Raw genomic sequence first — 18,110 nt, 5'->3', positions numbered from 1 at the left:
TCTNTCNCTCTCTCTCTCTCTCTCTCTCTCTCTCTCTCTCTCTCTCTCTCTTGATCTAAACCGTCATCGTTGCGTTGCAGTGCTCCGGTGGGTAGGTCGACGACTCAGATCGAGTCCTGCAGCACGATTTTCGCATAACCAACGCTAATAAAAACACTATCCAATCTCTCATCCACAAGTTTCAGATTTTCAAAAAACCCACATTATATTCATCTGCAACTGCAAATTGAATGAGAAACCCAAGTTAAACACCGAAATGATAGCAGTACCAGCAAGATCTGACAGTCATGAGAGCAGTAGCAGCAAGATCTGACAATATACAGTAGCAGCAAGATCTGACAATATACAATAGCAGCAAGACTTGACCATATACAACAGCCAAAAGAATTGACTGTCACAATAGCAGCAAGATCTGACAATATACAATAGCAGCAAGATCTGAAAATATACAGTAGCAGCAAGATCTGACAATATACATGCAATAGTAGCAAGACTTGACCATATACAGTAACAACAAGACCTAACAATGAACAGTAGTAGTAAGATCTGACCGTCATGACAATATATAGTAGCAGCAAGACATGACCATACACAGTAGCCGCAATGTCTGACCATCATGACAATATACATTAGCAGCAAGACATGACCATACACAGTAGCAGCAAGATCTGAACGTCATGACAATATACAGTAGCAGCAAGACCTAAACATAGGTCTCGACAAAACTAGAGGATTGCCGAAGCATACTTGTGCTACTATTGGGTTGTTAACCCCTGCTACTACTTCTATTGGGATGTTAATCCCTGCTACTATTTTTACTGGAATGTTAACCTCTGCTACTATTTCTACTAGAATTAACTGCTACTACACTAAGTTATTGAAAACATGTTACTGTATTCTATTTACTGAAAAATCTCAAAATGAGAGACTTTTCTCTTCTAAAAACATATTTAATTAGTGTAGGATTAGTTTAGTAAATTAAATCATGACACATGGTATGCAGAGAAAAGATTGTCCTTAATTGTTAAAAACTGTCTGTTGATAGTATATATACCGCAAGCATAAGCAACGACCTTGTTGACCGTTTTCAGGCCATGAAGGACCCCGCCCCCGACATACTTCCTATAGACCGACATCCGGGCTACCTCACCATGGTAAAAGATCATCGGTACCACATCGGGAAGGTGCTCTCCCAAGCTCCACAAGAAGGCATCATAAGAAGATATATGTGTAGTTAGTCCCACATCGAAAACATAATATGTGAGAACCTTCCTTAGCTATAAAAGGAAGGTTTCCCATATGTAGAAAGCTCTCTCTCCCGATCCCTACTCACTCCATTTTGGAGAGCTCTTGTAACACTAAAGGCATATTGGCCATGATAATGGAATCTTAAGTGGACGTAGTCATGTCCTCCGATGGCATGGTGAACCACTATATGTCCTTGTCTCTTGCCCATGTTGTTTTTTGTTCATGTTCATGTTCCACCGTGATTCTACATAACCTCCGAGATTATGCAGAAACACTGTCCTTATTTGTTTAACAACAACACAAGTGGATTTATTTATGTTTCAAATCTTTTTGGAGGATGTATATGTGATTTGCTATTAGAATTTTGGATTGTCTTATAATTTTTAACATGCAAACTGTTTTGGTCATCTTGTTAGCTTTAGCTAGGATGGGCTACTCAAAACTCTTATGAAAGATAAAGTTTATAATGAAAGATAAAGATAAACTTTATAGGAGAAACATTTTATGAAAGATAAAGTTTTCGGATTGTTGGATGATGGTGAATAGGGTTTTTTTTTTTTTATCATGAGCCTGGTCTCGTTTTTGCTGATCAACTTTTTCAGATACCATCTCTCACAGATTCCCTTTCAGAAAACATAGGCTTTCGGTTAGAAGCATCCTTCAAAGTATTGCATGGAAAGGTATAACCTCTGTTTCTGTTGCTCTCTTTGTCCTGATAGGAATCTGTACTCATCAACTTTTCCTTGACATTTTGCAGCATACCAAGGAACAAGATGAGATTTTCCGAGATTAGGAATAGAATTGATTTTTCAGGGCACTCCAAGTTGATGTTCAAGCAGGTGATGGCTCTTTGTCTTCAGCTAGCACTTCAACGACTCTTCAAGTAGACCCAATTTTTACATTTTAAGGAGCTTCAATTCCATGCTTTAAGGGAGGATAACTCGACATAAAAGAAGCTACCCGTTCAATGGGATTAGAGGACTATTTTCCACACTTATCCCTCCACTTCGTGGCTGCAGTTTACTACGGCCAAACTCAAGTTCAATGTATACCATTTTTCTTCATAGCAACACTAACGTGTTTTAACTGCTAATCTGTTATATCGGCATCACGAATCGTCTTTGTTATCTAATTTGCTGAGTTGTGCATTTAGCCTTGAAGAGATCGGCTACCTGCTCAAGAGACGCAAATGAAACATTCTTGCTCAGATTGATGCTATTGTACATTTTATGCTAATCTGTTTATTCCCCTTCTAATGAAATTACCACTTCATTGCCTCATATACATACTTTTCAGCATTCTAGATCGAAATGAAGTTTGATTGAAATCTATGGCTCTGATTTGCCCTACATAACCACTACTTCTGCAATTAAATCATCTAACACCGACCTTTCTATTTCCCTACCTATTATGTCAATGTAGTCTCCGAAATGCAACCACAGCGAGTCCCTTTCCAGCAGTTTATCCAAACTCTCCTCATTGGCCTTCTCTTCGCCAGCTAGCAACTTACGGAGACCATCTTGGAGGGCAGTTCTGTTAATCCACTTTGAGCCAACTGTTATCTTCATAGGTCTAACCCATGGGTGAGGGTCACTGAATTGCTGAAACATCTCCAGAAGTCCTGAATTTATTCGGTCGAACAGTAATTTTCTCTCAGATTTCGGACAAGAAGTCTTGTCACAGTACTTTTTCTCCAGCTCTTCGAATAGTTGAGGACTCACTGGACACTCAGTAGCGTGCCATGTAGCCAAGAAGGTCTCATGGTCGGCATTGTTTAAACCTGATTCTGTTAACATATCAGCCATGTATGAAGACTCCCAACTCTCTTCTTCCCTACATACTGCATGCCGAAACCAAGAGGATCCTTCTCCTGCATCCTCGTCACTTGAGATTAGCATGGATCCCTCTGCATATGAATCCGATTCCAACTTGAGTAGCTGAAGCTGCATCCGAAGCCCTAGAAGTTGAATACAAGATGGAATATTAAAGCAAAGAAAAGAAATAAGTAAATCGAGTAAAAGAAAACCGAGTGCAAATTAGTCAACCACAATGTGGAATTATGGTAGAAAATCACAGTTGGTTATCAAACTCCAAATTAGATTGCAGCGTTCCAGATTATCTAACTGAGATGGCAGACATAATTTCAACTCCCAATGATACAAGATGGTGATAAAATCCCTTCCCTATCATCCTCTGTGATAGGATGATGATAATTGCCATCCTATCATAGAGGATGGCAATTATTTTCAATAGAAAGCATTGGAAACCAGTACTTTTATAGTATGTATCATTGCCTACTCTAGAATAGAAGTAACAATATCAAGCAATTTCTGGTATTGTTTAATTTTCTTTTACTTTATTTGTTGAGGCTCCAATCATCATATGAAATAAAAGCACGCCTAGATGCAAAACTAGCACCAATATAATGGATATTGATATGAAACAGTTTTAAGTTCGTAACTATCACTAGCAACAGAAAATCAATACAAGTGGTCTTCCAGTTACCTTGCAGGTCAGCGCTGAGAGTCTCAAAGCAGTCGGAAGAAGATGAAACATCATCGTTAAAAGGAACTTCCAGAACTGAAACCGGACTGGGCTGATCAGCCTCTTTAGAGCTTGCAAGAGATTCTATACCCGGTACAGAGTGCTCAAACAGTACTGACTTGTCATCAGATGGTTTAGTTGATGATTCCTGGAATTTAATGAAATGTTAGGGAGAAAAAAAATCTTAAAATGCAAAACTAGAACTCCTATGTCAACTGAGCAATAAATCACAGGATTCAGACATAAAATATGAAGATACATCAACAAATTTTATGACTGGTATATGATAAATTCTCAAGAATAAAGAATATCTCAGAAGCGGGGGTAAATGCACCAGTTTTTTTTTTCCCTCCGGAATGGCAAATTACCTAAGTAACAGTTTTAAGGATCACTTTAGTTGTTTTTTAGTTGACATGTTTTCCAGCAGCAACAAGTTTCCAACAATTTGGTTATAAGTATAGTAATTAAATCTCAATCAGAATACTCAAGCACAAACCTCTGCAATTACTTGGTGACTGCTACAGGAATCACCTTCCACCGACATACGAGCTGATAATTCCGGAGGGAATGCGTCAAGTGTTTCAGAAGAAATTGATACATCCAAATCCACCAACTTTACAGAAGCTGGACTAGCATCTATATCATTACCAGATGATGACTCAACAACAGCCATATTCTGCTGGGATTGCTTGTCTACAGGATCTGTTCTTACTCTGTCAGGAGTATTGGGAGTTTCAGGTGAAATGTCCATACTTTCCCTACTTAAGGAGCGAGAACTATACGATCTTTTATTCCTGGATCTATAGTTTATGCGCCCACTTTCTCTATGATCAAAATCAACTTCTACTGATTGGTTTCTTTTATGCTTCAACACCTCTGATGGTATCAGATACCTGTTATCACGTATGGTTTCCCGGCGCATTGTCTTATAACTCCCAAAAGCACCAGAAGAAGCAGGGAGGGATTTTGATCTTGATAAACTTTTGATGCATTCATCCTTCCAGCCATCCCTACTGCTGATACCAAGAGGTCCACCCCACCCTACAGGTCCATCTTCCCTGGCAAATTTATCTCTGAATCCTGCCTCACCTTTCATGGCATCCAGTTTTGCGGCTTGCATTTCTTTGTCTGGGATAGCAAGCATTTCAGCAAGTGTGTTGCCCCTGCTGGCCACTCCTATTTCCTGAGACTTATGAGTCATTTTCCACCTCTCTGAGAGTCTCTTCTTGGCCTCTCTACTCACAGAAGATTCAGCAGAGCAGGTTGATGAGCGCCTGGAATGGTTATGTCTGTCAGAGAATTGTTTGGAAGCTACTGAAATCACCTCTGATTCATTTCCTGATTCATTCTCAGACATGCTACAAGAACTATCATCGCCAGCATACCCTTTAAATCCAGATGATGAAATTTGCACAGAACCCATGCTAATGTTCTTTCTCATTTGTCTTGTGATTTCCTTGGCTACTTCTCTAGACTCTCTAGACTTATGCCTTGACTGCCCCTCATTATCTGGGAAATTTTTCTTTCCCCATGCATCGACCTCCCTATTTCCAATGTTAGGAAAATCTGAGCGGTTCCTGCAAACTGACATAGAAGCTTGAGAAGAACAAGGTGATGAAATAGTTTTGGTAGCATTCAGAATTTTCCCAAGGTTTGGCTTCAGAACAACTATCCTTGTAGGAGTAATGGCAGTTTCATGTTTTGCTTCTGGTCTGTATTGTGACTTGAGAGAATAACGAGTAGCATGTCTACTATCAGAGTAGCTGGAAAAAGAATCACGATGCCTCTGAGGAGATTTACAGTAATTCCTTAGGGGACTTTCTCTTGCTGATGTCCAGCCAAGGTCAATTTTCTCATACTTCTGAGCTTCTGATGACTTCATTGATGCTACTCGGCCACAATGGGATTGGGGACCGCTATGCAGATCATGCAGATGCTTTGTGAACAATGAGTCTGGTTGCTGAAGAAATTTCAACAGAAGATCCTTGTTAGAATCCAACACCTCAAGGGCATCGTGGAATTCCTTTGAATCTTGTAGCTTCTCATCAGTTGAAAGTCGTTTAGCATCCATGAACTTCTGTCGAACAAAGGCCATCTCTGCATCACTGAGCTTGGTGTTAGCAGCTGCTCGTGATGAGTAACTACAACTTTCCACCTTGGAAGTCTCCAAAACTTCAAACACATCCTTAAATTCCTGCTGCTCCTTTGAGTTCTTCCTAGATGACCGGTGGTCATAACACACGCCACTTCTGTGCTCTTTCTCTGCTGATCTTGTCCTCTGGTGACGATTCTCTGGAATGCCTTTTTGTTGTTTATGAGCGATGGGCTGTTGGGGCGGCATCCCATCAAGACCCATCAATTTGGCGATAACACTTGGTGATCTCCTTCTCGATTCAGTTTCTCTCAACATCTCCTCAGCTAATAGTTTCTTTATTGGAGCTCCACCAGCTTGCTTTGAAGATCTCCACCCCAACTCAAACGTCAACTGCAAAGGACAAATACACTTGATCAGGAATGTAAACTGTAATTGCTCTTTCAATACCAATACAAATCAAAATTCAGCAATAGAGAAACTAATGGCCCATTTCAACATAGCAAAATCGTAACTCCGTTCATGCTACAAAGGAAAGACAAAAATAAAATCGAGTCTTACAACTCAATAAACACAACTCGAAATTGAGCTTACCGGATCTTCCCCTGTAGAGCCACTACTGCAAGAGCTCGAATCAGAGCCCAATTTCTTCTGCTTCTGAACTAACCTGTTTCCTGGAATCAAAATCCTCACACAACATCAGGAAATGATGGTTCCAAAGCAGTGGTAAAGATTCAACTTTATCAATCAACCGATATAACTAGAATCCAGCATATAATCAGCTAAACACAAAACAAAGAAAACATGGCAATGTCTGGATAATAGCAAGCAGAAATCACAGGCCTGCGTTGATTGTTCCTTTTATCACAAATCAAAAAGCAATAGAATTATAGCTCATCATCCCCCAAAAAATTCATCATGGAAACAAAGGAATCATAGCAAAACCACTACAAAAAAGTCACAAACTTTCCCAAAATTTACATAAATTCCCAAAAATAACCTGCATTGCAGAAACAGTAAATAATTTAAAGCTACTCACAGAAAGCAAAAAGCAAATTCACCTTTGGTAGATACCTAAAATAAAACCAAAAACCGACGAAAAATAACTCACGAAATTCAAATTTTCCGAATTTTATTAAATCCGAACAGAGTGAGTTAAACAGAATTCAAAAATGAGAGACGTCAGGGACCTCGAGATGAAGCTCGTTCTTTGGAGGCGAATCTCTCACCGGAGCTCCGCCGTTCAGAACCGCTCGGAAGCTTGGACCGCGTTGGCCGCAACTTCTCCATCTCCGCTCATCAAAAAGAGAACCTCAAAATCAAACAATTCCGAAACGCAGATCGGAAACTCCGCCGAGTCTGGAAGCTTCCTCGAACCACTACACAGTCCCGGAACCCTAGGCTTCCAGCTCCATTGCCGAAACCAGAACCGCACAGATCGAAGAAGAGAGAGAGAGAGAGAGAGAAAGAAGCAGAAGAAAGTAATAAAGAGGAGGAGAGACGGTTAGTGAGAGAGAGGAGGCAAATGGCGAGGAGTGGGTGTGAAAAAGAAGGACGTGGGTAGAGAAAAGAGGAGAGAGAGAGTGAGAGGGGTTTTTGAACTTTCAAATACCAATGGGACTGAGAGAGAGAGAGAGAGAGAGAGAGAGGGGCTGAAGGGTCTGGGGGCAAGTGGTACTGTCTCTGCCTGTGGACTACGGTTAAGGGCGAGAGTGTACACAACTGGACTGTGACCCTGACCCTATTTTCTACGTGGCGGGTTTGGGTGCGGACACGTACTTGTCCTGGTTGGTCCGGTGAGGGAGGTTAGGGCATGGGTAGCTCTCATTTGTATAGTGTGCTTGGGTTTTTCGGGCAAGTTTTTTGACTTTCGGTGTTTGCCTGATAAGGGAAAGTAATTTTTTACCTCTGCAATGATTCAGGATGGAGCTGAAAGATTGAGTAGCGAGCTACATTGGGTAGTTTGGTATGTTGAAGTCTAATCGGATCATTTAGAATCTTACGTGATCCGTTTTGATACGATATCTTTAACTGTCGTTTTGTCTTAATACGATGCGTTTCGAAATGTGTGTTCTGAAAACAAGTTTGCAAAGTTAGAGAGAGTATGCTACGTCACTGCATGGGATGGAATCGATGTAACAACTAGTAGTTGTATTCATATCTTGAAGCTAATTGGTTCGTGTTGAGATTTTATGTGATCAGTTATTGTGGTATGAATATATAGTATCTATAACAATCGTTTTGTCTTAAATTATATATTTGAAATAAAATTTGCATAGTTGAGAGTGGAATTAGAAGATTGATGTAGTAGCTAATAGTTATAGTCATATGATTGATACTCATTAATCACAGTACAATATTTTTTTTTTTTTTAGTAAGAATCACAATACAATGTGATCTTAGGTGAATTATAAAAATAAAAGACAAAACGGTCTTCGACAATAGTGTGCTACAAACTTACATACAAAATGTCTAACGTATTAGTTGTATTGTTAATCTGCATAGATCATATAAATCAAAGGCAAACACTCTCTATTATATTTGCATTGGTTTTTTTCGAATTTAACTAAACTATCTGAAGTTCAAACCATGAAAATGTAAAATCACTCAATATATCGTATGACTTTTATCTACTGTCAAGATGGTTAACAGAGTTTTCCCTTTGCTAAAAACCTTTTAAACTACTTTGGGTAAGATTTCCATAATGAAGATCTTAGAAAATGAGCACTTGGCCTAACTAGTGAAACTACATTAATACCAATATACGTCAGATATAACAAAACATCCATCCTACCAAGCTTGAAAAACATCCTCTATATAACAAGGAATGCATTTCTGTAACAGATGGTGACTCATTAATGTAGTTAACTTGGGATTCCACTGTCATTTTTAACCTCTTGTTTTGGAGATGAATGTGGCTATCATCTTTAAGATACCTACAGTGTCACAGACCAAACTAAGAGAGGAATCATTAATTTTGAAAGCATATGTTCGGCTAAGAAGATGGGTATAGGTAGGCCTAGAAATAAATTAAGAACACATATGAGAGTTTTGGTAGACTCTTGTGGATGTGGGTTTTGTTTGTGAAAATGTAATTTGACACACCCACCATTTTGTCTTCTTGATACAGGAGCAAACATTTGTCATTTCAATCATGGGACTTGTGTATGTCAATTTATTATTTATATGCCATGAAATATGAAATGGGTACAAATTATTGTGTTTGGACCCATATCTAAATATGTCAAGTAGAGTGGATAGGTCACACGGAGTGGGTTATGGAAATCTAAGGGCAACTGTGTTTTTAAGGGTTTGGTAGTCTAGAAGACAACACTCGCCAACTTTTATGTTCAAGACAAAATTAGAAAGTCTATACGTAGTCATAAGTGGCCTAATGATCGATCGTCATGCAGGAAATTTTCCGATCCATAATGCATAGTCGTAGCCTAGTAATCAAGTGTCAAATTGACGACATTATGTTGTCATAGTTGAGACATTTCACATGCATCGAAGAATTAAGTATTAAGTCAGTAATTAGAAGCTTTTAAATTACCATGATACAATTAAAAACAAAATAAATAAGAAGTTTATATGTAAGCTGCTTATAACGTAATTTATTTAGTGCCAATCGTTGAACAGTATCAACAACCCAGGTTTAGTGAGGGTTGTTGATTGAGTATGTTTTAGTTTTATTGTTGTTGTTTCCCTTCTTCCATTCCATATGCATTTACAAAGATATGATGTATTAACGTTTCTCAAACATTGTCGTCGTTCATATAAAATCATGTTCATATTAAAGATTGAAGTGAACAGAGTCGTTATGAACATCCTTATTTCTTAAGGCCTTAGCATACAAAACACTTGGTACATAACATAACTGTATATAGCTAGGCATGCAAATCTATTAAATAAAGCATGTACATGCAATGTGTGTGTATTACTCTTACATATATGAAATGATCAGATACCCCACAGACCACAGTTTTGGTCCCCCATAAATAATTTGCATGATTTGCTTGGCTCCTTCATTTCAGTGTCCATATATGGAATCCCAAGCCAAAGAAGATCATTGTTGTCTCCAATCTCTACCATTAGGCTGCTAGTTGACAAGGAAAGGCTAGCTCTGGTTGTTGATTCATTTCTCTTCCCCTCCTCACTTTTCTTGTTTCTAATTTGGTTTATACTTTCCCATAGAAGCATGCCAAAGCAACAGGGTTCATACCCCACAATCCCTATATGATCATATCATTCATTTGTAGTTATGTACCCAATTCATCAATAAGAAGAAGAAGAAGAAGAGAAAAGGGCGATTGGTAGAGTGTTCCTTCTAATTCAGGCTAATTCATAGTTGCTACTAATTACTAGTTGGTAGAGTGTTCTATAATTATGAAAGCAAAAGTTGAAAGCAAACTAGCTAAGCTACCTTGACTGAGCTAAAGTATGATTTAATTAGGTGGAAATCCACAATTATGGCTTTTAGCCCGCGATTATCTTTAAACTTTTTGACAAACTAGATGCCTAAGTTTACTAGCTAGAAGTCTAGAACTATACATGTTACAATAGCATTGGTTATATAACCAAAACCCCAAAAGGTTGCAGCCCTAATTAGGCAGCATGCACAAAGCTCAATTAGGACGACATTGTTCTTAACTAACAATCTAGATTAATCTCTTCTCAAACTCTGGTTAATAGTCAATAGATAGAGTCATGTCTGAATTAGTCTCCTTTCTGGTACCTTAAACCTCCAATTATTGTGGCGTTCGTATTATGTAGAGAAACCTAGCAAGTTAAGCTAGGAGAAAGAAAGTCATATACTCTAGTCGATGACTCGCTGCACAGCTAATAAATTGAAAATGAATAATGCCAAATCAAATCCATGTCCAAAAGATCAGATCCATGGCATGACTTTGGTAGGCCTATATAAGTCTCATCATATCAAGTTGTTTGTAATTTTATGTAACATAATTGTACGCGATAAAATTTTGCTGTCGCGGTACGATCCATTGTTCTATAGTAGCGCATATTTCACAATTTCAGATGTATTTTTCTCTTTGATAAAAGCAGAATAACGTACACTACAACAGTCAATCATTTAACGTTTATTAGAACATAACCCTATTCTCCAACCCTTCATCACACATTTGGTTCACGAAAATTAACTATCATGAAATAAAAGTTGTTCATTACATGCGATTGGGATAGTAAAAAGAAAAACCGAAGGTAAATTAGGTAGAAAAAATTGTTCATTCCAAACTCCAATGATTCATCTCTTCTTCTTTTTCTTTTTTTTTTTTTTTACATTTATTACTCATAACACATTTGATTTCATTGATTATAAATTTTTAACAACTCTCCGGATAACTTGACTTGCATTACATTACCAAACATTGAAATTGAAAGTTCTTGTTGGACTTAGTTTCCTTTAACTTTCTACTCTATGAGATAGGAAATTGTTCATTTTCCACTCGGAAATCTCAAGATGGCCGAAGCGGCGAGGCCTTACCCAAAATCCTCCGCGAGAGTCATTGAATTCCCCACAAACACAACCCATAAACCGTGCATCTTCTTTTACAAGTTTCACGGCACAGGTACAACCGTAAAAAGCCTCCTTCCATGGCACCTAGCGTAGCTAGCTAGCTAGCTAGCCGGCCAAGAGAGAAGATTACAAACACTACCAAGGCTAGCTGCAGAGAAGACCTCATATTTCGGACTCTGCCCTCCATGGACGAGACAAACACAGTACACAGTCCATCCCCTTTAATATTTGAAACCACCACCACACCAGGAGGATTTGATTTCCTTCAATTGCGATCTCCCGGACGCTCCCCTAGCTTGGAATTATTGGCTCCCATGCTATTCATGTGTCACTTCAAACTGAGAAAGAAGAGAAAATAGTACTATGTATAAAATTTGTGCACTATTTCGATCTTTGTCAAGTACTATGTACAAAATGGGAGAGCTCGACCAAATCTGAATTTTCATCGCTAACCCTCTTCAATTGTGATACATATGAAGAGGAAGCGTTCATGAACAAAACACGAGACCATGAGTCAATCGTACCCCCAGGCCACCACATTCTGAAACCATTCTTACATTTCTGTAGCAACAAGATGCTTATGAGTTATGACTAGAATTCTCTCCAAAGAAATGTTCACATGTTGAGGTTCAAGTTCAACTACCACTTGGGACGGGCAAGAAGGGATCTTGAAAACATAGTAACAAGGAGGATGCCAAAATGGGATATACAAATTGATTGAATCATACGATAAATGCCATAATGTTCATACAGATCGCTCATGAGTTCCATCCATTCCAGTATAACTGAATTTATGGTCAAATGTAACTAAGCTATGATGGTTCAACATTTAACCGTTTGATCGATTCCGGTGTAAGAACTGAAAGATTTTGTAAGGGGTAGAAGAATTGGACCGCTAAATTGGACTTGCTTAGCATGGCCAAACTGTGCTTTACCCAAAATTCAGAACCCCTTCTATTATCAAGTTTCATCACTAGTCTTCGGTCTTCCTGCCCATTTAAGATCGTCACATAAGTAACCTTATTGCAGAGATTTGATCACCATCTGAAACTTGCCTAGACTGGCAAGGACAACAGCAAGAGATACCTGTACTAAAGGACTCTTTTCAAGCAAACAACCAGCACACAGCAAAGGTAGTGGGAACAAAGCAAGAAGCGTAAGCAACTAAGCATAAACATTGGCAAAGGTCCAAGCTTATCACTGAGAAAATGATTCTATGCAACTGCTTATTTGGGTATCAGAATGTGCATTCAGACTTTGTACATTGGAAAACTTCAAAGTACTACACTGCTCCCCTGACAGCAAAATTGCTACTCATATAACACAATTCATGTTTAACATCTACTTTGATCATTGGACCAGTCGCTACAAAGTTACAAAAGTTCTCATTTACAGGTCCAGTTCTGTCTACCGCTTACATAAAGTAACAAATAAAATGCCAGGTATTGGAAGATCAATTAAGCTAGAAAGTGACAAGTATACAAAGAGCAAAAACGACACTACAAAATAGTGATGCAATAGAGAAGAGTATAACAAGAATCACCATCTCCATCTGCTATTGTAGTCGACACTCGATACAAGCATATTCACACCATCACCTCCACAATATCTATGTAGTGGTATAAATTATATGCAACGCTATGCAGATTATATGCAAAGTGGCCATCTGTACACCCATAGTATCAACATCACCAGTACTGTGCATGAATATGTATATAACACAAAATTAATGATTGTTAAAGTCATAAAACAAACTACATGCAGAGTGTATGAGACGTTTTTGGAGTTCATCGGACAGAATTCTTTTCTGACTTATAACTCTGGCACCAGCTTTCACACTTCAAATATCTCTATCTAATGAATTCACTTGATTCCACATCCACATACCAAGTACAGTGCTAAAACAAGTGAACTGCCTCCTAAATCTTTGAATGATCTCTGAAGAACAAAGGTGAAATTGACTCATTTGACTGTGATCATGACTATAAGTCTTTAATTACGATAGTTACTGATAGTTAGGCAGATAATTTACAAGACTGAAACTTATATGTGTATAAATTAAGATATTGCATAGAAATCAAGAATAATATAGCATCTTATGTGTAGGCACAATATGCAAAAGAGCTTGAATAAGAAGTTAAAATCTGAACCATTTATGTTGATAATTTTAATGTTAAAACAAAAACATGTTTATCAAATCTTTGGAACCATTTATGCAACATCGCCACCCATAAAGAACGACGCTGCATGCATATGGATAATCAAAGCATACTCAATAAATACGAACACAAGAAACCATAACATGAAGTTAAACTATTTCAGCATATAATCCAAAATTATTTATCTTAAATATTCAGGCAAAAGAAGGGAAGCAAACATGAAATTTCCCCGACTGATGTGCAACAAAAGCTCTATAGTTGAAGCACTTATACAACCACTACCCTCAGAGCTAAAGTATTAACTGGAAAACAGGGGCAGCAAATATAATGATGATAAATGAAATTGACCCTTTGTCATTCCACTGATTGATGTGCAACATACCTCTGCAGTTTTGAATACTATCCTTCTACTACTACCACTACTATCTAGTAAAGTTACCACTAGTCTGCCTCTATAGTACTAGGTGAAGCCTTAAGCCAAAAACAGAGGTCCATCTCCAAACTCTGCACTTCTTGATAAATTCCCAAGTAATAAAGCTATACCTACGATTCTAAGACATCTAGCATTACTTAATATGACAGCGAACAAGCTAAGATTGAAAACCGTAACTCATGGTAACGGGCTTAAAAACAACACAGTTATCCAAAGTATTTACCATTATGTAGAGATTATCACATCCATTTCTGCAACAAAGAAGCACTGCCCACATTAAATAACTACATGCACCATACAGTTTCCTGTATGGAAGGATATAAAAAAACAAGCTCTTTCAGTATAAAGAGCATGAAACCAACACGTCTTAATGAACATCATAAAATAATTCTTTCTATCTATAACTTCAAAATTGACACAAACTAGTTCAACAGAGTACTAAATTTCACTGATAAATCTGCAAGATACCTCTACATTCTGAATACTCATAGCACTACTACTAAGTTACCTACATTCCCAAGGCTAACACTATAAAGCCCAAGTGTTAACCCGAAAACCGAGGCATCCACACTAACCATCACCACAATAACCATAAATCCAGCAACAGATTTCCTCTCACCTCATACATTCGATCCAGCCGCCTCCCTCTCCACCTTTGCCCCAAAAAGCTTGGTCGCAAACATGTTATCATCAAAGTACTCCTTGTAAGGATGATTCTTGGGAACAAGCTTCCTGAACGTCGCAAAATGTTTCTCAGCCTCATTCTTCTTCCTCAACAGAGTGTATATAATTCCCTGACACAGATACGGCCTGAAATCCCTGGGCTCTTCCTTCACAAGCTCTTGATAAAGCTCCAATGCATCCTTGTACTCAGCCTCCATCACCCGAATTTGCGCAATCAACAGCTTAAAGTCCCTCACATCCGAAGTGTTCCCCTGCTTCTTGCACGCCTCCATTGCCTTCTCAACCCTCTTCAACACAAGCTCCAGCTTCTCTTCCGATTGCGACGCAGACATCACCAGCCCATGATAGGCCTCAACTCGAAGAGGGTCCTTGGCCAAAATGTCTTCAAATTCACTAGTAGCTAAATCATACTCACCCATGTAAGTATGAACATTGGCCTTCAACAGCTGCCACTCAAAGTCTTCCGGTTCGACCTCGATCAACCGGTCCAGCACCTGAACCGCCTCGGTCAGCTTGTGGGCTTTGATTCTCACCTCCATCAGAGACCTCAGCGCCTCGACGTCGTTCGGGTCACGGCTCAGTTGCTCCTCAATTTGTCTCTCCTCATCCTCATACGTCACCTTCGCGGGCTCCACCGTGGAGGTTGGGGCGGCGAAGGCGGGTTTGGTGGGGTGGAAGCGCATGGTGAAGAACGCGGCGGCGGCGACGGCGGCGCAGGCGAGAGGGGATAGGGTTTGGAGGAAGGAGGGTTTAGGGTTTTGGGGGGCTTGGTGAGGTGGGTCCGCGGAGGAGGCGCGGATTTTGAGGGAGGAGAAGGAGGAGGAGCGAAGGGGGCGGAAGGAGGAAATGGGGATGAGGGAAGATGGACGGTGGGGATTGATGGAGAGGTGGAGGGGTTGGTGGCGGAGGTTGAGTTTAGAGAGGGACTCCATGGATGAGGGGAGAAGAGGGTTAGGGAGTGAAGAGGTCTAAAACCCTGGTGAGATGGAATGAGAGATGAAGTGAAGGGAGTTGGAGGAGAAACAAAGGGAGAGTTCAAAACCCTGAGAGAGAGAGGTAGGAATATGCTTTGCTCGTTGATCCGATCAAAACGAAGGTATTGGGAATTGGGCCCAATGGTGGTGTGTTAGAAAATGGGGGCTGGCTTTGTGGGCTTTCGTCCAACGCTCTACCTTCGCTGGGCCCAAAATTATTAGTTCTGTGGAATGTGGGGTTTATTAGGATTATTGGTTCTGTCATTTCATATTTCAACTTAGTTATATATACTCTTGTGACTTATATTTTCTACTATTCTTGCCTCCATCTCTTGCATATGTTTTCTTTAATTTTATGCACTTTACTTTCAATAACCCGTGTTAGCTTTTTTAAAATGTAGGGTGAGCTTGTGATTCCTACTTGCTAATCTTCGAAAGGTTTGACAACTGATCAAAGTACCAAAAATGTCATATCTAAAGGTGAAGAAGTGAAGCCAATAATGGATCAAATAGTTTCTAATGCGTGTACGGGTTCGTGTTCTCAAATCTCAACTAATAGAATAAACAAATACAACAAAACTCTTAAATAGTAGGCTTCATTTTATATTTGATTACGGTAATACACAAATGAGGCTAGAGTTTACTCTTCGTGACTTGCACAGTTTGAGGTTTTTTAAGCAAATGCTGGAGATGCAGGTTATTTTGCTCTCCCAGAAATGTTACACATCTATGATGAAAGAGGTCTATCAATGTAGAGTACGATCGACACAAAGAAAAGACCCCTCAACTCATAAAAATAAAATAAAAGACCCCTCAAACGCTACGTCGATGATGGACATCGTTTTCTATACTTGTCACACTTCAATTATTATAAGCGAGCAGCCAATGTACTCAATTGAATATTAGATATGAAGAAATTGATCTCTACCGAATGTATAACGATTATTTGTCATTGTACTTGAACAATCATGTATATGTTTTATATGTATATGATAAATGGTTTATTTTTAATTTTGGTATTTCAAGTTTTAAAACAATCATAAAAGTATATGAATTTCTAATCTCAACTAAAAATATGTACATGTCGTTATGTCTTATATTATCTTGTGTGTTTTCCGTTAAAATTTGAGGGACAAATTCATCATTTTCTAATTCAGCAGTAATAAATTATTAAAATTAATAATTACTAAGGAGAGAAAAATAAAAAATATCAAACTATCATTGCTGTGTTATAAAGTAAAGAATAGATAGAGAGAAGACACAGAGAGAATAGTTGGAAGGAGGTAGAAGTCTACTCATTCATTCTCATTAGCCTTTTTATATAGAGGTAGAGTTTACATCATAGTACATAACTAATGAGTAATTACGTGGACAGCCACATAGATTATAATATTTATAACACTCCCCCTTAGATGTCCACCAATGAATGATGAAATTAGACGAGCATAATGTTGTCTCATTAAAAACCTTGCCATGTAAGAAAAACCCAGTGGGAGAAAAATAACCTTGGCCGAAGAAGAAAAAGAGTGCAACGCGCATATGTCTTTAGGTAGCATACTTCTGGATGCTCCCCCTGATGAGAATCTCCCCCTGAACGTTGCAAACTTCATGCACCATAAATAACGGTTTGATTTGTCCATCACTAAAGTGAGACCATGCGTGCTTTGCATATAAGAGCTCATCATGAAATTTTAAACCTGCAAAGTTGAAGTAATAACAACAGCTAGAGCTAGACGATTATAAATAGGTCTTACCTCATTAAGGTGTATGACCTAATTCATACACTAAGTAATAGCTAATCAACATAAGCTAATTGACATTAAAACATTGAAACATCATCATGGCGTATCCAGCCATACACATCAATATCTTTGTGTAGTGATACGTCTCATATAAGCTCTAAGTAATTCATAACTTCGAAAGTTAGAATATGTAGCAACGTAATGATCATAATTCGAATTCGATTGTGTAGTCCGATCATAATACTCATTGAGGCAATTTCGATCACGTTAGCTATAACGGAATGAGTATATATGAGTTAACTTTAGACTATTTGATTCCATGAATTAGCTTCAAGCTCTCTCAAGTATTTATGGATCGAATTACATTAGAATCATTTATGTACTTGAATCCTTTGAGGATTTGACAAGCGATACGCTTGTAATGACACTTCATTTCTGGGAATTTGGTTTATCAATGTGTATTTAAAGACCCTCATAATATACGATGACAACATGCCATAAGTCTCTCGTCCATGTAACAGTTACATGTAACACTGTACTTATAGAAAAATATCATTCGTATAAGGGCAGATTCATAATCCCATATTTTTTGTAGACATTAAATCATAGTGATTTACTTTCACTGTGGTTAATACTCTTTTGTATCTATAGGGTTAAAGGTTAAAGTATCTCATCACGTTTCAAATATTTAGTTTCAT

At 38.5% G+C, this 18,110-nt stretch overlaps 2 protein-coding genes across 2 annotated transcripts; both read right to left on the bottom strand.

The window, feature by feature from the left end:
* Nucleotides 1-2,133: 2,133 nt before the first annotated feature.
* On the bottom strand, nt 2,134-7,174 carry LOC101298051. The gene is made up of 5 exons (XM_004305178.1): nt 7,075-7,174; nt 6,479-6,558; nt 4,289-6,277; nt 3,754-3,940; nt 2,134-3,205 (listed from the first exon to the last, which is right to left on the bottom strand). The coding sequence occupies exons 1-5, from the start codon at nt 7,172-7,174 to the stop codon at nt 2,595-2,597; spliced, it is 2,967 nt and encodes a 988-aa protein (XP_004305226.1). The 3' UTR covers nt 2,134-2,594.
* Nucleotides 7,175-14,263: 7,089 nt separating this feature from the next.
* Nucleotides 14,264-15,783, bottom strand: LOC101311390. The gene has a single exon (XM_004302749.1). The coding sequence runs from the start codon at nt 15,626-15,628 to the stop codon at nt 14,633-14,635; it is 996 nt and encodes a 331-aa protein (XP_004302797.1). The 5' UTR covers nt 15,629-15,783; the 3' UTR covers nt 14,264-14,632.
* Between the last annotated feature and the right edge of the window lie 2,327 nt (nt 15,784-18,110).

This window comes from Fragaria vesca, linkage group LG6 (assembly GCF_000184155.1).
Source record: "Fragaria vesca subsp. vesca linkage group LG6, FraVesHawaii_1.0, whole genome shotgun sequence".
Lineage (NCBI taxonomy): Eukaryota > Viridiplantae > Streptophyta > Magnoliopsida > Rosales > Rosaceae > Fragaria > Fragaria vesca.
Note: the sequence above shows the minus strand (reverse complement) of the source record. Positions and strands in the feature narration are given on the sequence as shown.

Excerpts from the sequence above, each read along its gene's own strand:
- LOC101298051 (XM_004305178.1), bottom strand. The coding sequence starts at position 7,174 with ATGGAGAAGTTGCGGCCAACGCGGTCCAAGCTTCCGAGCGGTTCTGAA. Across the intron at positions 6,278-6,478 it reads GCTCTACAGGGGAAGATCCG|TTGACGTTTGAGTTGGGGTG; the intron begins GTAAGCTCAATT and ends TGTCCTTTGCAG. Across the intron at positions 3,941-4,288 it reads GTCACCAAGTAATTGCAGAG|GAATCATCAACTAAACCATC; the intron begins GTTTGTGCTTGA and ends ATTAAATTCCAG.
- LOC101311390 (XM_004302749.1), bottom strand. The coding sequence starts at position 15,628 with ATGGAGTCCCTCTCTAAACTCAACCTCCGCCACCAACCCCTCCACCTC.